This window comes from Acanthopagrus latus, chromosome 11, assembly GCF_904848185.1.
Source record: "Acanthopagrus latus isolate v.2019 chromosome 11, fAcaLat1.1, whole genome shotgun sequence".
NCBI lineage: Eukaryota > Metazoa > Chordata > Actinopteri > Spariformes > Sparidae > Acanthopagrus > Acanthopagrus latus.
The window spans coordinates 4,099,401-4,126,659 of NC_051049.1; the positions used below are offsets into that span (position 1 = coordinate 4,099,401).

The 27,259-nt window shown below is 42.0% G+C and overlaps 1 protein-coding gene across 1 annotated transcript in view; it reads left to right on the forward strand.

The window, feature by feature from the left end:
* tgfbr3 (transforming growth factor, beta receptor III) overlaps positions 1 to 27,259 on the forward strand; it is a 72,060-nt gene that overhangs the window by 30,934 nt on the left and 13,867 nt on the right. Inside the window, exons 4-14 of the mRNA XM_037114635.1 lie at positions 3,720 to 3,857; positions 12,813 to 12,996; positions 15,660 to 15,822; positions 16,259 to 16,406; positions 19,091 to 19,280; positions 19,524 to 19,789; positions 20,799 to 20,954; positions 22,428 to 22,553; positions 23,016 to 23,201; positions 24,502 to 24,795; positions 25,588 to 25,705. Coding sequence (XP_036970530.1) covers positions 3,720 to 3,857; positions 12,813 to 12,996; positions 15,660 to 15,822; positions 16,259 to 16,406; positions 19,091 to 19,280; positions 19,524 to 19,789; positions 20,799 to 20,954; positions 22,428 to 22,553; positions 23,016 to 23,201; positions 24,502 to 24,795; positions 25,588 to 25,705 — 1,969 coding nt within the window. The remainder of the gene's footprint in view (positions 1 to 3,719; positions 3,858 to 12,812; positions 12,997 to 15,659; positions 15,823 to 16,258; positions 16,407 to 19,090; positions 19,281 to 19,523; positions 19,790 to 20,798; positions 20,955 to 22,427; positions 22,554 to 23,015; positions 23,202 to 24,501; positions 24,796 to 25,587; positions 25,706 to 27,259) is intronic.

The following is a 27,259-nucleotide window of genomic DNA, read 5'->3' on the forward strand; positions in this document are numbered from 1 at the left end:
CCCTGGTTGCTGGCAAATTCGCCCTATAACTGTAATGGACCCTGGACTTCCAAATCCCTTTGCCAGCCTCCTGATAATCAATCAGATGTGGCCTCCTGTCCCCGACGGACCCTCTCTGCAGGGTCCGATAAAGGTAGCAGCACCAGGGACAACTCAGCGCCACCTGATCCCTGCAAACACCATTAGAGGCACTGGTGTTTCTGCACCTCTTCTCTCGACACCCTTGCTGTGTAACAGGGTCTGTTGCTATGCGCACCAGTCTTACCAAACTTTATGACGGCAACTCTGTGGGCAGAGATGCACACCAGCTGCTGTTGAAGCCTCATCATCGCTTAGATGTCGCAACCCAGCTCTGTCAGATACAGCTCGGTATCATCTCTGTTTACCTGCTAAACCTTTTTAAACAGCAGATAGTTACCACAGTTTTCTCTTCTTCACCGTCAGCGCCGCTTGGCACTTCCTCTCCTTAGCGCTCTGTTTGTGTTTATGTGTTCAGGTGACTCACGTCTTCTGGAAATGTTTCTGTCTGGGTTTAATTTCCTCGTCTTTTACAACTCTCTCCCTCACTCTCATTCTTCATCTGTCTGCCTCTTCCATCTCTCAAAGCCAGGGCCCCAAAGCCAAGCCAGGTATGATTATATCTTGGTTGTTGTTATTCTCAGAGGAGCAATGCACACACTTTTTCCAGAGTCTGGACTGGGGAAGACGCAAATATGCAAAAAAAAAAAAGAAAAGAAAAGAAAACTAGAGAGAGCAGTGAGTCCTGAGTCTCTGATCTACTTGTTTGGTTCACCAACCACTTTGTCTCATAGATAACTGTTCGGTAATTTCTTCCATTTTCCCGTCTCAGAGGGACTTTCTAATGATTTTTGCAGCACTTTCATGGACCACTTCTCTAAACACTCATTTGTGTTGCACTCCTCCAGGGTTACATCTGTGGAGGACTGATAATTAGGCTTTGATGCTTCCTGTTCTCTCTGTCTGTGCTGGTGATGTCTCTTGTTAAACGCTTCATGCAGCATCACAGTGACAAGTCTTTGAACACGGAGCATCTGCCAGAAAATGAAAATCACTTTTTGTTGGATAGAATAGATCTCTCTAGAGGGAGACAGGAGTCTGGCATGCAGTTGGCTCAGAGAGGCATAGTGTGGATGTGAGGGAGATATATAGATCAGTGTTTCTTCTATCTTTCCCACTGACATGATAATTACTATTCTTCTGACCAATATGGCAATTTGAATTGTGATTAGTATCTGTGAAATAAATTGCATGGTTCTACTCTGTGGTCTGAGTAGCACTGAACAAGATAATATGGGATTGTTGAGTTTTCATTCTTGATCTTGGAAACAGCAACTGACAAAAAAACCCCTCAGCTTAAGATTCAATTGGTAGCTTGTTCTGGAGATTTTAAGGTCCAAAAAGATACTGCGTACTTTTAAAACGTAACTGGAAGATTTGGTGTATTGCTTCCTATCGACCAGCTGTAGGTACTTTGCTCTAACAAGCCACAGGAGCTTGTGAGGCAATCACTGAGCTTCACATTCAACTTCTAAACGAGCTATCTCAGTGATCACCTGCATTTTTTAAATCTAGACTCAGCCTCAGCCATCTGTTGGTCTTTTTGTACAGCTAAAGATACAGTAAAGTCTTTATCTTTATAAACATTGTAATGATATGGAGTGGAGTCTTTTACTTTACTATCTTTTGTGCAAATAGTCGAGACACAGGCATGCAAAGAGCGTATCAACGAGACTACTGTAAAAAACAAAGAAGAACGAAACGGGGACTAATGTTGTACTATAACATTCAGAAATGTAATTGATCATCTTCAGGGGCTGACATTAAAGTTAGGGGTGGTACCAATCTGGGAAACCACCAAGTATAAGCTACATTTTGACCCTCCCAAAGAGGAGGGCAGTGCATTGTTGTCATCGCTAAACATATCCAACTACCTTATGTCTCATTCACATGTATGAGAAAGCCTGAGACTATAACAATGAATGAAAAATAATTAACATAGCACTGCTGTCAAGCTAGCACACTAGCATTTCTTACGTTTTGGCTGCCATTCTCATGCAACTTGGAACTGCATGCAACTAATCGCTTTAGCAATACATCCGCTATTAGGGCTACATTGCCAACCCTACCTTTATTGTAATATAACTGACTAGCTTACCATTTGTTGGTAATGGTAGCAAGTAAAATCCACAGTTGCCAAATAACCCTTTCACCTCTTGACACTTTTTACAATACTGTTCTTGATGTGTGATAGAACAGATTTGGAAGTTTCAGAATTCAACCTTACTCACAGTGTGGAAATAATCAGTGTACAAGAGAGAAATGTGGAAAATGTTTTTTTGCTCTGTTCAGCATTTAGTCTGTTTAAGCACCCATGGCAGACCATCACAGAAACAATTTACTTAAAAAAAATCAGCGTAAAAGAATAGAGTGTTGTTTGTTGATGCTGCTGTTGATTTGTGGTTTGGTTTGTGCAATAAAAAATGCACTACACCAGAACAATGGTAATGGTTTCTATTAATGATGTAGATCTTTGTCTTGATAGAATATGTGCTATAACCGCTTTCAAACAAATTGTTGCTATGAATAGTCCCTTCAGTTTTTCATGGTTCTAACTCATTCAAACACACTTAATATTAAACTGTCAACTCAGTTTTACAATCTCCATCATTGTAATTACAGATAATTCGTTCCATTATTAGCCTCAGTCGAAGTACAAAGGCTGTATTTATTGAGAAGAGCGAAGAGCCAATATCTTTGTGAGCTGTGACTGATTAAGTTACTGTTCGCTTGTTGTGTCATATAATGTGAATCCTTGTGGGATGAATTAGTAATTTACAGTTGTCTACTGCTGACACGCAGGATGGGGTTAATGCGATTAGTCTGGGAATACAGAGTGGAGGAAGTTTAAAGAAGAGCGTCACAAAGACCACCATACCCTCAAGAGTATCACTTCTCATCTCTCTGAGTTAGCTTTGGTTATAGCAGTATTTCAAATGTTTATCTTTTCAGAAGAAGATTGAAACCCTTTCCTCAGATGACTCTGAGGTCAGTGCATGCTCAGGCCATGAACCACCTGACTAGATTTCGGTCCAAATGGTCCAGACAGGTCCAACACTGAACCAAGATCACAACAGTTTAGGTCCCAAAACATCAACAACGACTTTGTTTTCCCCGTCTGACTACCAGACTGTGAAAATCTATTTTAATGGCTGCCTGAGAACCAAAGGCATAGTTGCATGCTGTAGAGATGGTAACAGAGACCCGCCACTTACTATTTTTTTCCTCTGTTAACAAAGACTCCACTGTGTGAAAGTTCAGATCCCACTGAGGGTACATATCAGAGCAAAGCAAGTGCCTTTTAGGGAGAACACAGCATGCCGTCTTTGTGAGTTTATCAGCTAAGTGAGTACATAAACAACCACAACGCCTGATAAAGAACAATCTACAACATTATAGCACTGCAATCACACCAGGGTAGAAGCAGTATCGCCTGATATTTTTAGTTATATTTCAGTAAACATGAGAAAATCAAAGCTTTGACATTGTTGTATTGTAGCTGTGTGAAATGGGATCATGTTACATACTGTGATCTTGTATTCACTGTTCTCTGTTTATGCCCTTATGTCTTCCTCAGTACGATGTCTGTTGTTCCTTTATGACTCAAATCCCTTTTTTTTTTTTTTTCATTGCTATTCCAGGTTGAGCTGCATCTGAAACCCATCCAGTCTTTGCTGCGCCACCAGAAGCCACTGGCCTTCGTGCTCAACTCCCCCCAGCCACTGATCTGGAAGATCAAGACAGAGAACCTTGCCCTGGGCATCAGGCATACCTTTCATGTGAGTCCAGCATCATTAAAAGCCTTTAAATCCTGCTTCCTAATACTGTGTATTCATTTCCTCACAGGCTCAACTGTAGCCATTCAGTAGTCTTCCTCTCTGAGAAATATTGAAAGTGGTATAAATTTGCAGCGGAAGCCTTTCCACACTCCATGAGAGGTTTCCCAGGATTTGATCGTGGTAGCTTGCATGTGCAGTCACTGAAGCAAGGCAATAATCTCTGCATACGCATGTTAGGTTTTGGTTGGTGCAAGTTTGATTAGTACTGATATTCTTTGGTGTGTATCGAATGATTCAGAGGATAATTATTTGAGTGTAGTTGCTGACTAAGAGTTTTGTTTTTTTGGACTATCATCATTTTGCTAAAGCCAAACCAGTATCACCTCCACATCATGGTGTAAAAGGTATTTATCCAATAAGATGGAGTGTGCTTTGTCAGCTTTATTCACACTCCATAACCACAGGGTCATATCCCCACTTCCCCTCCCCTCCTCCAAACAGTCCTGTTGATAGCTTGGCAGCTGTTCAAATCTGACAGGGCGTATCCGTATACCACAGAAACCCTAACAAGGGGGGAATGTTTGGAAGCAAACACTAAACCACCAAAGCTCTGCTGAGGAAGGAGTTGATCTCTCACCTCCAGATGTTTACTGAAATTCTGGATTATATGCAAAATAGTTTGTAAATAACGATCATCTCAATAGTTGCATTCGTAGTCCAATCTGAGGTGCAGTTTATTCAGAACTGTAACATCAACAAGGTTACTTTAAAGATGTCTACATGGTACATCTGTGACATGCTTGAGCGCGAGAAGAGAAAAGTCATAAAATCAGTAAAGGGTTACAAAAAGTAATACAGGTTACAACTTGCCTGTTACAGTGTACAGACATGTACAGTGTAAAGCTGGAAAAAATAAAATGTCATGTCATTTAATACTATTTACATTTTGATAAATAAATATTAAATATTTTGCTTCTGCATAGCCTACATCTTGCTTTAAATGTTTTCAGAAACACATTTTAACATGCTGTTTGAACTGATATATTGTTGAAAAACAGACATGGAAAGTACGGAGGGGGACTCACATGCACTTACATGACTTTATTGTCTGTTCAGGACAACATCACTCTGCTGTGTGTTGTTGCAGCAAGCAGTTGTTTACGGCTGTTTTAATGTTCTAATTCTCATGTATTTAAAGTCATCAACAACATCGAAATAACTCAGCAGAGGTCTTTATTGGGACAAGGGTACATATGGGGGAGGCAGAGACAATGTTTTGGTGAGGGGTGTCCCAGTGTAGTTGGAGCCTGGTCCCCTGGAGAGCCAGCCATATTTAGTAAAGGTACCATGGAGCCTCACTGGGAAACTTAATAAAAAATTTAAAAACAGACTGCTTCAGTGCCCTTGTTCAAAGGCCGTGTATCACACGAGAAAATCGTAGTAAAATAAGACCCAGAAGCTTCGGCCTTGGCTTAACTATACAATATTGCGATGAAAACTCTTTTCGCCTTCATATGCTCCAAAGGCTTTTCTGTATTTTTTTGGCTTCCCAGACGTAATCTTTTTCAATTGTAAGTTAACACCACAGCATTCTGCAAGAATGCAGTATCAGGTACACAAATTTTTTCCATATGCGGTCCGGTGTTTTCCTGCTTACTTCTCATGAGCCAAACATCCTGCCGTGAAAGCCAATGTGACACGCAGGAAAAAAATCATGAATTACAAAATCCTTGTGTTATGCACAGGCTCATCTATACACATGCACATAAATGCTTGAGCGCGCACATACACACACACACACACACACTCACACTTATTATATAAAGAGCCTTGTGTTCCACTTACATATTCTCAGTGTCCCCGCCCTTGTGACATTTAGAACAGCCAGATTATTAATATGTGCATTCTCAGCCATACAAAACTTTTTTAGGCCTTATCTGACATCACTTTCATCAAGCTGACATATTCATAAATCATCGCCTTTGCATTGACGCTTTACACCAAAGATTGTTGCTTTGTTCGAGAACAGGGTTGTTTTATACTCATTTCTCCCTAAAAAATCTAATAACCAGTATGTTAAGTGAACAGGAATGCACCAAAAACCTTTTTTTTGATTCATTGTGTGTGAGTGAAGACATGAGGAGGGCGCAAAATACTCCTTTAAAGTATTTTCTCTCTAGTTATGTTCTCGTGTCAAGAGAAACAGATACATGTCATGGAGATGGATGTGCATCTGTTTTCTAAAGCTGCAGTAATGTGTGGCTCGTGAGATGGGTGTTTTCTGTAGAGACCAGCAGGTCAGCATCACAGTAAATGTCTCCCCTTGTCAGTGGTGGCAGACAGAAAACAGCTGACAACCATCACTAAAGCATACAGTCCAGGAAGAGCGGTTGCTGAGTGTCTAATGATGTTGGACATTTTGCAGAGCAAGGAGTTTCCCTTCTTAATCCTGCATGAAGAAGAGGCTGATCTGGATGTACTTTTTAAATGATAAGATACATCTCTGTAACAGACGAGCATGTCTTTTATTAATCCCTTAGATTCATTTACAGTAGCTGCTACACTTGCTCAACTATCCATCCGACTGGAGCATAAACGTATTCTCTGAGACAAAACTGAGATATTCACTTTCTCTAACTGCCTTTCAGCATGTTACTTGTCTGACACATAATTGAAGTTTTTCAAGTGGGGCGAGAAGAGATAAAGGGATTGTTAAAAGTGAAGGAGGCCCTGCAGTCAAACACGCTGAGCTAATGGTTTTGACTGACTGTGGGGACCCCCCCCCCCCCATTTAGGTGTTAAGTATTCCTCGTGTGAGTGACAGTACTGAGCCGCTGGCAGTGCAAGCTGTTGGTATCTTATCCACCAGCCTGACTGAACTGGCTGTAACACAGAGGAGTCCCAGACTCTGCTCCTCTTCTCAGGTTTTCTCCACAGTGACACCTCCTTAACATGCCACACAACACAAACACCACCAGCCGACTGTTCATTGTTAAGATTCACTCCTTTCTTCAATAATAGATTACAGGTGACTGTTCGCTACGCCCTGCCACCTTGAATTACTGTCACTGTGCTTGTCAGGCTTCCCGTTCTTGTGTGGCACATATGTTTACAGTTATGATAGTGACGTGTTGACCACTCAATATTCAAAGTACGTTTTCAAACTATAGGTCCTTGTTATAGACCCTAACATTAGCCACAGTTGTTTAAAAAAAGCAATCTCAACCAGAATTGACTCTGTAAAATATAGATGAAGCTTTAAGGTTTGAGAAATGAAGCCAATGCCGAAGTACCTTAAACCTGCATTCTTTCTAATGGCCTGCAGGGGGCAGCTCCACTGGTTTCAACAAGAGCTCCCATTGTATGTAAGCTTATGGAAAAATGACTCTGTTTAATTCATTAACTCAGTAAACTTTTTCCTAATAACTTATTTGTCTAAGTCTGTAGTAAAATATGACCCCTTTTGGAGTTAGAATGGATAATAAAACAGGGTATGCTTTAGGGTGTGGCTACCTTGTGATTGACATTGCTACCAGAGTGACCATCCATCAATACAGAGGAGAAGCAATGCATCTCTCACAGTTTCAAGCTGCCTTGTAAAAGGGTCTTTGATGACTTACATGACATTGTGCTTAAAAAACTGTGGCTTAAAGAACAGTTATGTACAAGTTAAACGGTGTAGTGGGCAAGTTAGCACCGAAACATCATGTTTGTATTGCAATGTAGAGCTAGTTAGTTAAAGTATTATCAGGAGTATAACCCTGTACTTAGCTTAACTACTTATTAACTACTTGAACATTTTCTCGTTTTACATGAGAGATAAGGCCATCGAGATGAGGACCAACCATCGTGTTTCGCAAATGTAGTTTGGGTTGGCTGCAGTTGCTGCAGTGTAAACTTAGCTAAATCCAATAAGGAGCAGGAGGGAGCTGCTAACGACTCTAAACTCTGATCACATCCTGGAACGGCTTTGCCTTGTCAGTTTTACATGCAACAATCAAAGATTGCACGAGAGCCAATAAACACAATGTTTAATCCATTCCTTACACTTTCACTACACTAATATTGAACAATGACTTAGGTGAGGGGTTAAGTGAACAGTCAGTAAAATTAAACACTCGCATCAGGCCACACAAGGACATATTTCCCCCCGACCACAGGATGCAGAAATCTCAGTGTCACCGTGCCAATTCTCACACTTTCTGATCCGTGACTCTCAGGTGGAGGAGCTGCTGTGCTGCAAGCTTAGACTCACAGAGTCGAAAAAACTGGTCTTGAGCTTAACACTTAAGAACAGAAACGCTCTGCCAGACCTCCCTCACACTGCCTTTCCATTGGAGAGGCTGTTTCCTGGGACTAATTGGACTCTGAATCCATCCTGCCAGTCCTTGTTTCCTGGTCTCTTCCACTGCTCTGGGCTCCGTGGACACAGATGGGCTGCCTGGAAAAGCTTCAGAGACGCTGAGCACACTGTTGCTGTTGGCCACTGGGCGCTGGCCTTCTTTTTAAAATGCCAGAATCCAGACTTTTATTGTAAAACATGCTCTCTGCAGTACTCCATGTCAGTCAGCAGCAGGCAGGAATCATTATGAGTCTTAAATGACATGTAATGTGAACGTTGAAACCAGGCCAAATGTTATTTTACCAAGGGACACTAGCATACCAAGTGAGACACATGTGGGGAGTGTACTGTGTTGACTTTGTGGCCAAATGTATATATTTCTTTTTGGGGTTTTGCATCTGAGCTTGAATTGCTTCATCTGGATCACATGTTTTATGACTTGATGGAACAACACTGTAGTTTTGCTGTTGGCTTGTGTTACCTATTGTTTGTTTGCCAAGCTTCGCCTTTCACTCCTGTATTTCTTTCATTAGTTGAAGGCTTGTAGTCTGAGTTCTTTTGCTGAGCGCTCTCCTCAGTCTAACTGTTAATGGAAACCATGGGTAGCCACTATTGGTTTTTATATGGAGACAGGAATGGGAGAGAAACGCTCCAGAGTGGCGCTGAGACATATGGTATTGTTTTCTCCACAACACAGCCTGCCAGTTCACAGGAACACACGCTCATTCGCAGCGAGCGGCGCACTCGGCTTCACATATCCCATCAAGAGAGCCTAGACCTAATCAGCCACAAAAGCATTTATCACTTCATATCACCAGAGAGTCATTGCATGCTCATATTATCTATCATCCCTCTCTGCATTTGCCATCATCCTCATCTGTTTGCAACACCTCTTAATTTCCAAACAGCCTTTTGCCATCTTCCAGGCTCAGGGTGTTGCTCAGTGCGAGGATTACAGCTCTATGATAATTGATCTCAAACATTTGGCAGGCCTGTTCCTTTTTACTGCACACATGGCTGTAATATGTTGACGCTTATAGGCAGAAAAAGGGCCGGAAACATACTGTTAGATGTTTTGGATCGCTCCGATGCTGGCAGATGTGCTTTTATCGCAAAAGACAATGAAGAGTTGTGCTGTCTTACAGATGAAATGTGCATTACAGTAGAACTTTAAACATATATAATACTAAACTGACTGATTTTCATATTAGTGAAGACAGCTGTTGAGAACACTATGTGAGTTGTTGTAAAGTAACATGCCTGCCTGCAAATACCATTACAAACACAAGTACACGAGTTTCTACCATTATGTACATGAAAGCGGGAGTTTCAGTCCCCATGGTATGTAGCTAACTTCTCCTACATTCTTTGTTTGCACTCAACTGCCAAGTCTGAGGAATTCCTCTAAAGTCGAGGTAATCTCCTGTGTTCATGTATTTCAACTTCAGTACACATTACAAGGCCTTCACAGCTAACCAAATCTAACTTCAGGGCAGTTTTTGGCAGTCACAGATACAGATTGCTTTATAAGAGATGAGCTCTATTTTCATTTATTGTGAGGTTATGCTTTACTTGGCAGTAGGCTGCCACTTGCAATTCATAGGAACTGGATAGACACCAGACCTTTGCTGCAAACATTGGACTGTCAAGATATCCATTTTTGTGCAGGATTTTGCAGGATTTTTTTTAATTGTTTAATTTTTCAGTGACAGCGCACAATTAAAGATAATTGCACCAGAGTTAGGGAGCAGCTAATTTGCATCTGTTGCCAGGATTTTGGAGAGGTGTGAGCGTGAGCCTGGAGTGTCTTCGGTGCAGAAGGGAACATGATCCACTGAAAACATGGAGGGTGTTTCTGCCTCCACAATCTGCACACCGTGCATTTTTATTCACTTGTATCAATTATTATCTAACGCCATTGTGCATAGCAACAGCATCCTGCACGCTGAGCTTGTGCCTTCACTGACCTGGACCTATTATGGACAGTGCCCCGTAGATCCAAGAAAACAACCTGACGTTTGTGAACTATTTGTGTGTAAATATTTCCAATAACTTGTTTTATTTGTTTGTCTGATTGAGGTCTTTCACACACAAATATGAATATGCTTCCATCTGCGTTACTCGAATCACAAATATTTATAAACAGAAGAGCAAGTTGAAAATGCAAAATGGAAATTCGCTATAATAATCCTCTTGACGTGACAGGGAAAAAAATATTTGGACTCTCCAGTTTCTTTTGCTTATGATGAAAATATGAAGACCTTGCGTGAGGACAGCTGTGATGATTTTGCCCGACAAACTTTGAATCTCTGATTAAATACTTTCCAGTCTGATGTTTAGACCAACGCAGAACATTATTTACCTTTAGATCGTGACCAATCCTGTCACCATTTTAAATATTCAAATATTTAATAAAGTTACCATGCCTGCGTCATCGCTTAGTAAATTACATCTCTCTCAAATCAGTGACTATAAATGAAGAAAACATCATTCCTGTTGCTGTGTGATGAAGAGGGTTTATTTAACTGCATGGAAAATAAATGATATGCTTTGTTGGGCTGCTCATCAAGTATATATATAGGATTCACCATTATTAGCATCCTATGGAACTCTGGCTAATCAGATGTTTCTGAAATCCTCCTCAATCACATTACATGTAGGAATTGCATTATGACGTGCTTATCAGTCTGCAATTCATACATGCATTGTTGCACCTCTTTAAGTGTGTTGCACAACAAAATATTAAAAACTCATATAGACTGAACTCAACATAAATAAAAGGTGCTGCCAAATTTGCCATCGCCTGCATTTGCTGGGCAGGTTTTAATGCAAATGCAATTTCATAGAGAAATGAGCATCAAAAGTGTGCTGCACCGACTATTCAGTATAAACACTGCGGCGGCTATGCCTCTCTTCCCACTTTGGTTCAAACTCACTCATTTTATGCCAGGAAATTAACAAACAGGCACCGATGCAAAAAAATGGATTTGCACGGCAGCATTTTCTCTCGCCCTGGCTTTGCGCCTGCAGGAAAATAGAGCTCTTTTTTTGGTCTGTCAACTGGGCATGCAACAGGGTAGACAGAGAGTGAGGGAGAGAGAGTTTGTTAAAGCCCAGAGTGGGTCCCTCGCTTCCCTGTTTCAAATTCCTGAGGTTTTCAGTGCTCTGGAAGGCCTGGAGCTAATTTGGCTTTCAGGCTTTCCCCTCTAATTCTTTGCGACTAATTACAGTCGTATTCCCGCAATTAAACTGATAAACTCTGCTGAGCTTGGCAGGGTTGGCGAAGAAATCCCAGCCCCTCCTCTCCGGCTCAGGGAACCACCTCCTCGCCATCTTTTTCTTTCTGTTACTTCTTGTCGTAGTAAACACACTAAAAATAAAATCAACCTGAATTCTTCGACAGTGTCTGTCTCTTAGGCTCCAGTATTTACTGCCTCTGGTGACAATGCCAGGAACACCGAGAGGAGCGTCCAGAGGTCAGACAGATGTTGTGCATGAGGGGATTGGAATAGTTATGTCTGAAAAACCTAAACACCCCGAAGGGATGTGATTCTATTATCATTAAAGTATGATTGCAATTTAGGGACAACTTCATAACATCATCACGAAGAGGTGGTCTTACGTATTCTTCTTGGATTCAGATGGATTTAATGTTTTAATTGGGTCTGCCAGCACCGTCTCAGCTCATGCATACAGATAGGATACCTAGGGAGGAAGAAAAACAAGCACGGAAATAAAATGAGGTAGACTGTCTAGACCGTGTGCTCTGACTCTTTTGGTCGTTGGGTACGTTTTTCAGCACATGTGAATGTTTATCTCCTCTGAAATGAAGCATATGGGCCGAGCTCCATTAAGTGCCAAAGGGGTGGTCCCTCCTCAATACGGCCATGCCAGTTTCCTGTCAAACACCAATCAGCACTTCTTTGCCCTCCATTTATTTAAGACTTCTCCCTCATTTTTGTGTATTTTTGACAGCTGGGATCAGGATAGCAACCACCAGCTTGTATCACTTTGGTATTCTTCGAGATGTATGATGTGCAAAAAGATATTTTCCAGGTAAAAACTGTGCTGACTATATTAAAAAGCGTTTTATTTATGCTAACAGTTTAGTCCTGGCATGTGCATTCAACACTGGTGTATGATTTTAACTTGTTTTTACCTACTAGCCTTCCTCTCTGACATGTGTCGATCTGTCTGTGTCCTCTCCCCTTGTCGCTGTTTTCGAAGCAGACCTACACATTTTCGATGACGCACTACAACGTGGTCCACTGTTTAAACACTGGAAACCAGATACCCTATTGTGTAGAGGAACATGTGCAAAAATATGCTGAGCATATTTGTAGGAGCTTGGGATGGAGTGTGAAGGATGGGCTTCACCAGTGTTTGGAAAAGCAGGTTTAATTTTGGAAAGGCTGAGCTCTTTTTTCAGTCCGTCTGCAGGTCCTTCATTTTATAATCTCACGGGAATGAGTGTCCTTCCGTCAGCGTATATGTGTGTATATACTGTAATATAAACTCTTAAAAAGTTATACTGTTAAGTGAAGTACTAAGTATTTGATAAATAATTGGTTTTTTTTTTGTCATCTAATGCTCCTGTCTTTTCCTCCCTCCAGGTATCTGAAGGCTCAGAGGTCCATTTTCAGCCAGGAAACTTCTCCCTCTTCTGCCAGATCCAGAAGGACAACCTTCCCCATGGCAATGAGCACCTCCTCAACTGGGCCCAGAGGAAGTACAGGGCCGTCACCTCCTTCTCTGAGCTCAGGATGACTCAAGACATCTACATCAAAGTAGGAGAAGGTGTGTACCAGATTCCCTAAATTCCCAACATAGCTCTTGGCCCCAAGGCAGGCCTCCCTGTCCCACCTTTAGCTCCCATAACTTAACTTAGCTTTTGTGTTTGAGCTATTGCTACAGTTTTACATGCACTCCTCTGAAAAAAGAATTTCCTTCCCTTCGTAAGCATCTCACCCTTTTATACTATTTGACAGGCTACCTGTGTTAATTCTGAGTTGCTGCTCCTCAAGAACTATTGGATTCCGGAAAAATAAAGTGCACAGGCTACAGGAAGCATTCGTGTATTTTGGCTAGAGGCTTATTTTAGAGGTTAAACAGTGACTTTAATAATCATTCAATCCACTGGCAAAAACTTAATGGGCAACTATTTTGAGAATTAGTCAATCATTAAATACATTTATACATTTCCTGAAATCCAAGTTCTCTAATGTTAGGATTTGCTCCTTTTTCTTCTCTTATGACTGTGTTTCGGGATACATGTGATGCAAGTCCCAAGTCATTCTTTTCTCTTTTCATGGCAAGACAAGTCACAGTTTGTGCTAAGTCAAGCCAATGTTGCATCACTTTGTCACCCTCAAGATCTTACCTTCAGTATCTTCACAAATGACGAGGCACAAATATCTGTTTTATTATATTTCTGGTCAGTTTATCTCACCTGTTCAAGAAGTATGATGCCTGTTTGCAGGATAACTTAGTTATGACCAGATTTGGGCCTTAAGCTTTATATGAATGCAGATTTCTTGTTCATCCATGTAAAATGAAGATGGTGACTTGCAGGATTGTCCTCTCTATTCTCAGACCCAGAACGTTTTTTATTTTATATGAAGGACTTTAAGTCGAGTCCAAAACAAGCAATCTCAAGGTGGAAATATTTGTATTTCTTATTTTTATGATATCTTAATAAATCAAATTAATAATTGATTTAGTAGCAAAATAATTGGCAGATGATAAATAATGAAAATAATTTCTTCTTGCAATGCTGCTTTTTATGTGTGGCATATTTTGCTGTATGGTAACTGTCTACTGTAGATTTGTTTGTGTCGGTGAGTTCTAAAACATTTTATTAAAACTCACCAACTTTTCAAATATTCAAAATCCTGTAATCTTAACATAAACACATGCTAACGTGCTGCCAGATGTGCTGTGAGTCTTCAGACCATTTAAATGTAGTTTTCCATATGTGGTCATGTGTAAGTGTGAGACAAATAGAGGCGCTGAAGTCACAGAAACTAAAATATGAAGCCAGGATAGCTATTCGACCAAAAATTCTAAAATAAAACTTGGTATTTAAGGCTTTGGAAAGGTTGAGTTTAGATTTAAACACGTTGGCAGATAGTCACTGACAGTATTTTGTCCCTGGATACAAGTCTCGAAAATGTCTGTCATTCGTATAATTTGCTCAAAAGTTTTACTATTTTTTATTTATATGATAAGGCTGCAATAAAAATGCCTAAAGTACATACACAGTGTGGTAAAAGTCGTATACGCTGACCAAATGTGAAGAGGAAAAAGCAGAGGCAAGCAGGAGATCGACTGTGGCTGTTAAATTTTTTCGATAGGTGAGGTAAGGTGGGAGTATGTACAGTGAAGAAGCACCGGGGATTCTCAGGGGAGACTGTGATTGACCTTCACATATGACTGAGCAGCGGACTTTTCCATCCTCAACTCTCTACTGGCCACTGCACTCAGTGAGCAGACGGCACATCCGACTTCACAATGCATCAGCTCTCAGACAGGACATCTTGTTTTCAATGAGCATCTTTCACTAGACGGACATAAAACAAGATCTCACGTCTGGAGAGGAATAATGTCTCCACTACTGCCGGTGATAAGTTCTCTCTCTGTGTTGTTAACTACTGCGGAGGACAGAGTGGTTACTCAGCCTTCAAGCGTTTGGCTTGTGTCATTAGGGGGCTGTGGTCTGGCACGAGCCCAGAGTGCCATGATGTTTACGCGGAGCTGTGGATTTCCACTCCTTCACATCATTAGTGGTGTTTCATGAAGATGGACAGATTCTCTCTCTGCTTCCTAACCAGGCTTGCACCAGTGCCACAGGGGTTCCGGAGAGGAAGGTGCCAACCTTCAGTTTACACTTTGTCCGAGGTTCTGTTTGCCAAATAAGGAAGCAGCTGTCTTGTGTTTTCTCTGGGCGCTGAGAAGGGGGCCTTGCTTTTTTATTTCTGAAGGTGCTTTCTTAGCAGTTAACGAATTTATGAAGAATCACAGAAGCGGAGGAAAAAACACTCAAAGGTTGATTAAGTGTGTTTATGAATATTATTGTCCTGCTATTGTGGAGAGATTCTGGTAAAGACGCTTGCTTAGTTTTCCCACAAGGAAATAAATTTCCCTGTTGACAAGAAGACATCACATGCCAATCGCAGCATGCCCAACCTCATCCAGCACAGGTCTGGACCTAGCTTGTGCTGAGTCAATGGGAATACCAGCTGCAGGGATGTGTAGAGAAGTGTGCAGAAAATCAGTTCTTCAGCAAACAACCACCCTACTGAAGTCTCTGTGAGCAGGGGCGTGCTGTTCTGTAGCTGACCTCTAGCTCTGACCTCCCTGTGGTCGATGGGTAACAAAAAGCAGTTTTTTCTCCTTCGGGGAATTGAAATAGCCTCGCAGAACCCCTCCAAAGAGTAACATAAACTTCTCTCCACTTTCAGATCCAGTGTTTTCTGACACCTGCAAGATTGATACCAAGTTCCTGTCTCTGAACTACCTGGGCGGCTACATGGAGCCACAGGCATCAAAGGGCTGCGTCCTGTCTGGCCCCGACACAGACCGAGAGGTCCACATCATCGAGCTGCAAGCCCCCAACTCCAGCAGGTGAGCAGCCAAAGCCAAGAAAACATGTTGTCAGAGTTTATTTTTGAGGTCAAGATGCTCACACTAATCTCTGTGGAGTTTGTTTTGGATGGAAACTAACACGAAGGCTGGGAGGAAGAGGGGGGTACTGTTCACTTAGTAGTGTTCTTTTGAGAGAGATATTTCAAAACTGGGCCTAAAAGTTCAGGTTTCCAGATAATCTCCTCACTCCCTCAGAGGAGTGATTATTGTACACCCAGAAGACCACAGATCTGGGAACGTGTTGGTATCTGTGCTATATCTCACTCTGTTGCTATCTGGTCTGTAGTGCATATGTCTGCCTTTTTTCTGGGAATACGTCCAGCTTTTTAATTAGTTGGCCAGACACATGGGGCACGATAGCAGAATGCCGACCAAACCAGTCCAAAATTCTTTTTTCTCCTCTCTTTTTCTGCAGCGCTTTCCAGGTGGATGTCATAGTGGAACTACGGCCTCTGGAGGACGACGGCCTGCTGCACCGTGACGTCGTCTTGGTCCTGAAGTGTGCCAAGTCTGTCAACTGGGTCATCAAGGCCCACAGTGTGATCGGCAAGCTGGATGTTGTGGTAAGCAAGCAGCGTGACAACTGGTAAAAGCATCTCATCCAGGAACATCTTCTTTTTTTTTCCATCACAGACTTTCACCCCCCCTGAGATGCTATATAGTCTTATCACACATGGCAGAGCCTCACAAGTCATGTCACAGACAAGTGAAATGTCATCACTTTGCACTGCTGACCAAAGATGTTGTCACACCAGAATGTGTTGAATTGGCGCCTGGTCCCCTGCTGCAGGATAGGGTGGGAATAACAGGTTAGGAGGAACTGTGAGATTTCATCACGGCAGCTCCAGGGACTGTCATCGCAGTCAGAGAGCCAGGGGCGGCAGTTGAGGGGGCGTCACATACTTTCAGAGGCAAGGCTACTAAGCTGCTTCCCATCAGTCATAATGTGAATTATGAGCAGCGTTTGTTCAGGCACTTTGTTGAGCTGGAAGCTGTTCAGCACACACCATATACAAACACTGGCTAATTACTGTAATATATCAGTGTTTCCTTTACTTGAAAATGTGGTTTTATACTTATCAACCCTGAGTGAGAATTTACAGTTTTGATATTAAATCTTCATTAGTGTTACTTAAGTCTGTAACTATCCTGAGGAAATACAAGAATATGACACCAACTGAGGAATAGTTGAACTATAGATCATCTTGATGGAGAACTGGCGGTTATCCAACTGCCGAAACTGCTTCAGAAATGGAAATTCAGACCCCATTATGGAACATATATTCCCAAATATATTTCATTTGTACATGTGTACCTCTTATACATCTGCTGTTGTCTCGTGTGCCCCTCTCTGCTGTTAGCTCTGTGCTGGTTTCAGTGGAGGTGTGCCCGGGGGTCTGAGTTTCCTCACTGTGTAATGCTGATACCCCTACAGGGCTGCTGCAGCCATGACACTGCAGTTTTGCCCGGCGCGGTGTGTTTGTACAGCTGCCCGGTCAGTGCTGTACAGTAAGTCAGTCAGGTTGTGAGAGTGTAATGCCAGGTCACAGCCTGCGATACGTACAGAACGGCTCAAATGGACCTGTAATACCCACCTCACACAACAATAGAGAAGTTCAGGTGAGGAATGTAGATCATTTTCAGATATGCTTGATTGAATATCCTGACTGAAATAACTCGCCATATTGAAATCATATTAGATTTTGCCCTCAGATGATTAATCCTATTGACGTAAGTGGTCCCCTGACCTGACCTCCTAACTATCAGTTGGATTGCAATTAAATCTGGCACCATTTTAATCTATTCACTGCTGTAGTACATGAATAAATACCGACAAAACAGGACAGTCCAGTAAATCTCAGCTCTACTTTGTGTCTACTGCTACAAGCTAACGCTAACATACTACCATGGTAAACTTAAATGATAACCATGGTAAGAAATAACAACTGCTTAACATCAAACAGTCATTATGAACATTTCTATCAAAGCACCACTGTGCATCACAAAGTACAGTTCTTACTAATTACTGCATTAGGGCGTCTACAAATTCTATTAAAGGATAAGTGCACCCAAAAGTGGAATTTCAGTCAGTATTTACTAACTAGCTCAGCGGGTAGAGCAGGTTGACTAGTGATTGGAAGGTCACTGGTTCAAGTCCCAGCTGCGGGCAGTGCTGGGCTGCATGTTGAAGTGTCCTTGAGCAAGATACTGAACCCCACATTGCTCACTAGTGAGGGCCCTGCGATGAGCTGGTGATTTATGAGACCCTGAGACAAGACTGTGATTGGCTCCAGCAGCAACCCCATGGAAACCCCATGGTTCGGACAATGACATGACATGACCATGCTGATGAAATGTCTCCTCAACAACTGAAGTATGTGGGGACTTGTTTAAAACAGCAACAAAGCGATAACCTTGTTAGATTAGCAGCCACAAAGAAGATTTTGACTCAAAAGAATGTAAATAACGTCTTTTCAAATCAATTTGGGATCTCCAGGCTTAAAGAGACACGCTGGACAAGTTATATGGAATAGTTTTTTGAAATGCATAGTCAATGTGTTCAAGTGGTTACTTCTGAGTTGTACTACTTTAGAGATAGAAATAAATATTTAAAAGTTGGTTTGAAACCGGAACCTGTTACAAACAAAACTTACAAGTGCTGCTACACATAATTGTCAGAGTTATACCACAGGAGGATGTTCCATCTAAACACAAAGTCATTTACTTTGTTCCCACTTAGCTGACACTTTTACTTTTATTTGACAGCAGCGGTACACAGGATGCTTTGCTTATGCAACCAGCGTTTGGGAGATTGTCAGCTCTGTATGTGATATGATAGCCTCGTAAAATCTCAATCTCGCTCCTGTCAGAAACTGGGTTTTCCTCGGGGTTGCTCAAGAGACTTGAATGTGTGGGAACTTGGCTGCGTGAAAGAATCGTTACTCCTTTACACAGGGAGGGTACGCGGCAGGGCAGGACATGAGTTTTAGGCGCAAACGAACATGTTGGTTTCTCAGCTTTAATGGAGACACGCCCATTACCTCACGCTCATGCACATGATTCACACTCGACACAGAATAAGAGCAGGACTGTACTTGAAGTTGACTCATGTAATACTTGAACAGTTAATCATTTGTTTCAGAAGAACATAAAAGCAGCTTCTTTGAAAAATCTATGTAACTTTCAGAAATTACATATTTTTTGTTTTTGATATAAAACAATAACACTTGTGCTTTCTTCTCCACAGGCCTCTGATACCGTCAGTGTTAGTTCAAATACAGAGAGACTGGTGCAAGTGTCCAAATCCCCCAAGCAGCACTTGCCATCCGGGTCACAAGCTTTGATCAAGTGGGCCGGCGAGCATGGCTACAGTCCAGTCACGTCTTACACCGGCACTCCTGTGGCCAACCACTTCAATATCCGACTTAGAGAGCCAGGTAAACTGAAGAGACATCCTCTCCACTCTCCACTCCAGATTGAATTATAGTGTAGCAGAAAGAAAAATAGTGTTTTCATATACAGTATTGTTAAAACACCATGCAGACGACTCGCACTTAAGCAGCTCCTGCAATTGTTTTCATGAGCGTGGAATTGTTAAATGGTTTTATAGCCACAGCCCTGTATAAGTTCCCTGCCTGTAAAATCAGCCTCCTGAGCATCTACCCATGTGTGACTTCCAGATGTGGTGGATCCTCTGGAGAGCAAGTTTCCTCCAGAGCTGTCCATTCTGCGTAACTCCAGTCCTCATCCAGGAGTGGGAACGGCTTCACGACGCTCCAGTCTGCCCTTTTCCTTCCCTCAAACTCTGCCTCTGCCCTCCGCCCTCGACGAGCAGCCCTGGGAGCATGGAGAGCCCGAGGAGGGTCAGGGCGCTCTGAGCGTCGGCGTCAGCGTGCAGTGTGAAGACAAGAGGATGGTGGTCAGCATCGACAAAGAGAGCCTGCAAGTGAGTGGACAGCTATCAGATCATGGCATACGTAAAGCAACAGACTGCTACATCACACAAGCAATTTAGGGTTGTTCCTCTCTAATGATAAACAGACAGAGCATATTTTATTCTCATATTCAATGCTTGATCATAATTTACCCTCAAGACTGAACAGGAAAAAACTCAACAATCAAGTCATTTGTTTCCATCCAGGCAAAATCCACCGTCGTAAATAATTTTTAATGGGATTCAAGTCGCACATCTGAAAACTGTTTCATGGTCTGATCATTTGGATTTGCTTTGGGGTACTTAGTTGTTTACGTCTCTGCTCTTGTGACAAAGACTTGATGTGACAAATTGTGACAAGAAGAAAGCAAAAACAACAAACATGGAGGATACCCAGAGAGAATACCAGCGTCTGGATCAGTTAGGGGGGCTGAACGAACATTTTCTGCACTACAATTAGAAAATAGCAACATAAACCTCAGTGTTGCTGGGTTGTTGATAATTGAAAAGCATCCATAGTGTGCATGCATTTATGTTTAACAGATACACCAGTGTTGATTAATATGTGAGCCTTCATCTGTCATGATACAAGCTAAATATAAACATAACCTCATCAAAGAGTTCTACAGAAGTAAAAATATAAAAGAGTGTGTGTTCAGTACTGTGAGAAATGTTGTCATTATTTCATTGCTCTTTATTTAAACGCCAGCGTCCCTGTTTTACACGGGCCGACAGTGAGGCAAATAGGACGGTTTCCAACATTTGGCGTCTGAACACGGGGACGAAGCAGTCAGCCCACATCACAGAATGGAAACTGGCATAGACTATAATTAGAAGAAGCTGGAGCTGGAGCTAGACCACCTTGTGGGATTTGTTTATTCCTGAGAACTCCAAGTCTTACACAACCCCTTTGACTCCCCCCCCCCCCCCCTTTTTTTTTTTTACAATTCTTAAAAAAAATTAATAAAGAGAAAAGGATCTGATCTTTATCCAATCTTGCCATTTTTTGTAATTTCCACAGGCGAATGGGTTCGCCCATGCCAACCTAACACTGCAAGACCCAGACTGCAAAGCAACAGTCAATGCCACCCACTACACACTGGAAACTCCTCTGACTGGCTGTCAGACCACCATATATCCTCTGGAGGGCAGTCCAATGGCCCTCCACATCAACTCTGTGAGTACAACATCTATTATTAGATTTTAGGTTAACGCTGCTCAAACACTATCATTTAAAAAACATGGCCTGAACAAATGGGAGTACAAAGAATATGTCAGGTTAAACTAACTAGATGTGTACACTTTGGTTAAAAGTTAATATATGAAAAAAACTACATTACTTAATGGTCTAGTGCTAATCAATGCTAATGTCTGCAAGCTAGGCTTACTAGGCTAATAAACTTCCACCTATAGAGTGAAAACATTTTCTGAATGAACACTAGTTTGCCTAGATTAACTGCTTCCATCTTTTGAGTAGAGTACAAGTTTCATAAATCTCTGAGAGAACATAACCGAGGTCAGCGGGTTGTTTGAAAGAAAGGAAGAAAAACTTCCTTTACGGACAGTTGTTGGCTATAAATGGCAACGATGTGCTTCAGTCAGTGGAGCACCACCTCAGTTAAGAGAGAGTTTCCGAGCACTGCCAGCTATCAGATGTCAGTCAACAGCTGATGGGAAACACCCTCTTAGAGGCCTGAAGCTTTTACACTGTTTCCATTGTGTTATCCTTTTTTTTTTGGTATGAATCAAAAATGGAAATTGGGCATTATAGTTTATATTTCCTAACACTAAAAGTAGGAGAAATCGGTGTTCCATTTATCTTTAAAGATTATTTTTCTTGTAGCGCTCGCATGGGACTCAGCACTCACATCTGACATCCTCGGTTATCTTCATCATTATGGAATGCACTCATTCAGCGTGTTTGTTCTAACAAGCATGGGTGAATCACTTCCTCCCCAACCTTTTGAAATCTTTTGTGGAGAGGAACTTTTGAAACAACACATTTTCTGTCCAGTGCAGATTGAAAACCTGGGCACACGTCCAAGGTCGTCTTTTGTGTTAGCAGTTGGACGCAGGGATAACCTCTGACCTGGAGTTACAAGACATACATTTTCATTGTGTAGGTCCCTGCACATCAAAGAAAATGATAACAACGTTTTAGCTGTTGTTCCTCCTGTCATGTGACATGCTGATTTAATTCAGCTGTGGCACCAGTGGCAGGTCAACCAACATGTGGTGCAGACTTAAGAAAAACACTGTTAGTGTGATTGAGATTGTCCTCTCACCTCATTAAATCAAGCTGTTCTTAAACCAGCGTGAACTCATCTCAGACCCCTGACATTCCTCTGCTCTACTGAGAAATTAAAATTATGTTTTATGTTTGTGTCCCAGTGCTGAAGCCACAGGACATTCCCACATTTTTAGATCCAACTCATGGGTTACAGAATGTTTTGGCAACCCCTCCCAAATATTCAGATGTCCGTGTCTTTGGCTTACAGAACATCCCTGAATTAAGCAACACTACTCACAATTGGATCTGTTAAAAAAAAAGAAAAAAAGTCTGGAACTGATTTTTGTGAAAGTTTCCCTCATACCTACGTACTGGTGTGGCTTTGGTTTTTTGACTAATGGACTCCTCTGTGGATTTCAGGTTTTGATAAGTCACTCTGAGTCAAAGGATGGGAGCGGTGGGCCGCTGGACGACGACCTGGAATCTGGAGACCTGGTGTTCCCTCGGGACCCAGTGGAGCCCACAGAGCACAAGTCTGTCATAGCGGTAAGACCTTTGAATCATTGTGGTTCTGTCTCTGGGAGAGCTGCTCTACATTGCAGGGGTGACAGGTCAACAAGTCAAGACCACCAGTCATCTACATCTCAATGTAAAACGTGAGGAGATGGAAGAAACTTCATTTCCCAGAGTCCCTTGATGCTGCCAAAGACTCATCTGGCTCCTGCAATCTCTCTGTGTTTCCACGATGTCTGTTTTATGAACTTGACCTGACATTTTTCCATTTTGAAGTTTCTCCATCTTCTCCCCTCTGACTTATTTTCCTTTGTCTCATCCATTCCTCATCTCCCACTTATTGTTCTTGTTTATACAGTATCCCTAATGTTCCTTCCCTGTTTTCTGCTCCATCTTAATGTGGTCAAACATGAAGTAAGAGTGCTTAGCAGTGGAATCTGAAGTCAGATCCCTGCTGATATTTGTTTTGGCTTTGTCTTTTTTTTCTCCTCCTAGTTCAATTGCACGTACAGAAACAACCAGGAACCCTCAAAAACAATTCCCAGGATTGTACCAGGACCAGGGATTCAGCCGGGCAAAAACATGAAGTTTATCATGGAGTTGTACAACACACTGCCGTCCAACAACCCCTCAAACCAGCCCTTCTATACTGTCTCAAAAGATCAGCAAGTCTTCGTGGAGGTATGCTCTGCATTTCCAGCAAATACTTCTTATTTCTGTCTTATGCAACTTGTGTTTTTGCCCCTAAATTAAGATTTTAGTAGGAACACGGCTCTGTGTACTCTCTGTCTGGGACTTTAGCTCTTCCTGCTTTGATCTCGTAGTGTGGCATGCACAAGGTCAATTTGTATTTGTCTTCTTGGGGCCCGACAGCTAACACTCACTTTCACCCCTCGTATCTACGTTGTGTCTCCTCTCTACGTGTCTCTGTATCCTGTCTATCTGGCTCAAAATCCTGTCCGTCTGTTTCGCAACAGTGATTGTGGAAGTCACGTAAGAGATGGCAAATACTCTTACTTTAAGGTCCTTTGAAGAGGTGATTTATAATGATATCAGCAGGAGATGCCTCGCTGACGGTGTGGACACAGGGCCAGATGGTTTTAGAGAGTTTTGTATGGATGTGTATGCAAGACCTTTCAAATGAGGATACCATCACTGATGATCCAGTGGAAGGAAAGAGTAGAAAAGTAACTCAAGGGACTTCTTCATGGAAGGAAAGATATTACGACCTTCATAACTGAAATGGCTGAAATAACTGAAGAAAGTTGTTGCTGTTGATCAGCGTTTTAGCAGATAAACCATCATAAGCATTAATTTGGGGTCATTTTCACGCCCACCCGATGAATAAAAGGCCATTATTTACTCTCCTTTTAGCTGTGTTTTGGTCTCCGCCAACTCCTGAGGGAAATATCTGGATCTTTAGCTGTTACATGATCCCCGATGTTCACTAGCTTGTCTCTAACTGTGTTCGTCTGTTGTCTGGTGCTGGACAGGTAGTGTTCTGGTAGTGAGAGTAAACTAAGCGTTTAAGTTGCTGCAAAAAAATAATTTGATAATCTGCAAAGTAATGTAATTAATTTAGTGGAGTAAAAGTACATTATGGGCATCCAAAATATGTGTTTGGAAGTGTAATGTAGCGGAAAAATTGTACATGTATTGTATGAATCAGCACTTCCAAAGCTCTCTAATCAACGTTTTATATCTCAAATCAACGTTTTTATTTCTCAAAATCTGTGTTGTGAATACAACAAGTTGTTGTTTTAAGGGGTTTATCTCTTGGCCGGGAACAATGACCTCCTGGAGTCCAGTCAGCGAGCTTGTTCCCGCTTCTTCAAGTATTTATGCTGATATCAGTCTCATCATCTAACTCTCAGCAAGAGAGGGAATAAGTGTATTTCCCAAAATATCAGCTTGTTTAAATTACAAAGGATCATCGTATTTGAAGAATAAATGTTTTTTTTTCTTCCCTCTCGTGCTTTAGGTCACGTCAACTGCTTCAGATCCGGAGCTGGGATTCACCATCGTATCGTGCTTTATTTCTCCCAATTCCAACCCCAGTGTGGCCTCAGACTACACTCTCATTGAGACAGTCTGCCCCAACGATAGCTCCATCAAGTACTATCCTCAGGGGGACTTCCCTGTCCCTCACACACAGTTGGAGAAGAAAATGTTCAGCTTCACCTTCAAGTCAAAGTTCAACATGTCCCTGCTCTTCCTTCACTGTGAGATGTCTCTGTGCTCCAAGAAATCTTACAGTAACCAAAGACTACCACGGGTATGCAGTCTACTCTTCAAATTACTTCCATTCTTTACATGTTTAATGATTTGGCTAAACAGGCCATCAATGTTTCTTTAGCCTCTACAGAGGTATAGTATGTAGTTTAAAAGGTGTTTGTTTGAAATGATTTTAGTGTTTCATCTTTGCTCTGGCTGACCTGAGCCCGTCAGTATCAGGTCTGCACCTAAAGCTAAGCAGGAAGCATGAATCGATGTGCAGTTTGCCAAATATCCAGCTGCAGAAGAAAATAAGCATCTATCTTATCCAGTATTCTAGTTTTTTCTCGTACTGTGTTCTCTGTCCAACACTCTTGCAAACACTTTCCTCTACTTTTTCTTTTTCTAATGTTTTCACATGAATATGAAATGAAGCAGAGGCCTCAGGCTGCCTTTTGACAGTGAAGCTAATTGTTATGTTCTGATTACAATCAGTGTCAGGTTCAAGAGTCTGTCATTTGTTTGACTTCCAAGTTAGTACTTTCGGTCAGGTGTGACGGAAGGAATTTACTTAAGGTTGACAGATGTGAATGTTTGCTTTCACAAAGCCTTTTATTGGCTGTAGAAAATTACAGAGACCTTTAAAGGAGACCTGTTATGCTTATTCATTTTTTTTCTCCTTTCCTTGCATGTAAACCTATTCTCGTAGCAACCGAAAATAAAATTAAGAACCCAAGAGTGACCATAATGTGTCTAGTTTAACAAAGAGGTGTGTTTTCTCTTTTCTGAAGGATTTCTTCACTGTAAGTTTTACAGTTAATTTACTTTTATTTCTCAAATGCGATCCACACAGTGCCTACAACCCTTTGAGTCCTGCGATTCTCTTTCTGTGGACAATATCATGATGATGATGATGAACACCAAGACATCGACCAAGCCACTGGTTGTGGTAGATGGACCGGGCATACCAGGTTAGTTAAGAAGACAAAAAAAACATATTTTACACCGACTCAGACCTTCTGCCACTGCTCCCGACTTGAGTCTAAAAGGCGTCCGTTACTCTCATTCATGTTTCAGTTTTATCAGTGCTACACATTTTGAATTAGGCTCTGTTTGCCATTGTTTGAGTATGAAGTGCGATAAGGAAACTGGAGTGAAAAGAGAGAAGCCGGTCTGAGTGTAAAGGAGCCGGAGAAAGCTCGGTCCGGTACTACGCAAACCACAAAACTCTGCACATCACTTCCCCACATCTGGTCTTCATTAACAGCGGCCTGTGTGTGTGTGTGTGTTGTGTGATTTGATATGCAGGTGCGTGTGGATACACAATTGGTGTGTGCGTGTATGTATCTGTTTACATTAATGTCCGTACACAATAGTGTGTTTTGGGGCGTGTGTGCATACTACCGTGTGGTTGACGGCCGTGAAGGGGAGTATGCTAACGCTGAGGCCCAGTTCGGCTCCTCTGGACCGGTTCATGCTGTGGGAGAGGTGGAAAAAGAGGAGTCATACAGAACCAAGTTCCAGTTGTTTTCACTTAGAACCTTCACTGTGGCCTCTGCTTTCCACTAGAGAGGGGGAGAAGGGAGGAGTGTGTGTGTGTGTGTGTGTGTGTGGGGAGTGGTGGTCCTCTTGTTGGCTTTGGGAGACCGGCCAGAGCCTAAGGGCCCCTTGTTTAGTCACTCATTCATTCAGTCGCTGTTTCGCGGGGTCTCAGGGGCGGGGAGTGTGATCCGACGCAGGGAGCAGCCAGCAGATAGAGGCTTGGGGGGGGCTGAGGTAACCACGGTCACATTTTACTAATTATGACTTAAACTGAGATGCGGTGATATCATGAGTGCCCGATCTCTGGTGGACTGCCAGTGCTTTTCAAATCAGCATCCCCTCTGAGCGATGACATCAGCGAGCGCTGTGGTCAGTTTGACTCAACTATACTGACTCATAACTTTAATATAAATCACATCATTTTAATCAGTGTGGGATAGAACCCGTCTGATACATCAGCATTGGCCAATACTGACCAACTCTGGCTTATTGTGGATATGTTGTAAGTACTACAGTATGAAAAATGCTGTTTATAATTGACAGAGAAATTGTTTATGGACAGCAGGAGGATGTTTGATTTGGGTTGGGTAAGGGTGTCTGGACTTTTCTCTTGGCTGTAACACATCAGTACAAAGATGGTAATAAGAACTGGGGGGTTAAACACCCATCCTGCAAGGAGGCAGAAGCCAATCTTGAAGAGGCAGTTCATCCAAAAATGAATATATAGTTATTATCTGCTCCCCCACCATGCTGATAGAAAGTCAGGTGAAGTTTCGTAGTCACAAAACATTTCTGGAGCTTCACGGTAGAACAGCCTTTACTTTAAGTATTCTCATCAACAACTTTATTGATGACAACCAAAAAAAGGCCATGAAGGCCCTCCAAACAGCTTGTCTGCTGTAATCCAAGTCTCTGAAAGCCACAAGATCCTGAATTGATTTGAGATGAAAACATTTACAAGCCAAAATTCACTCTGTAGTTGC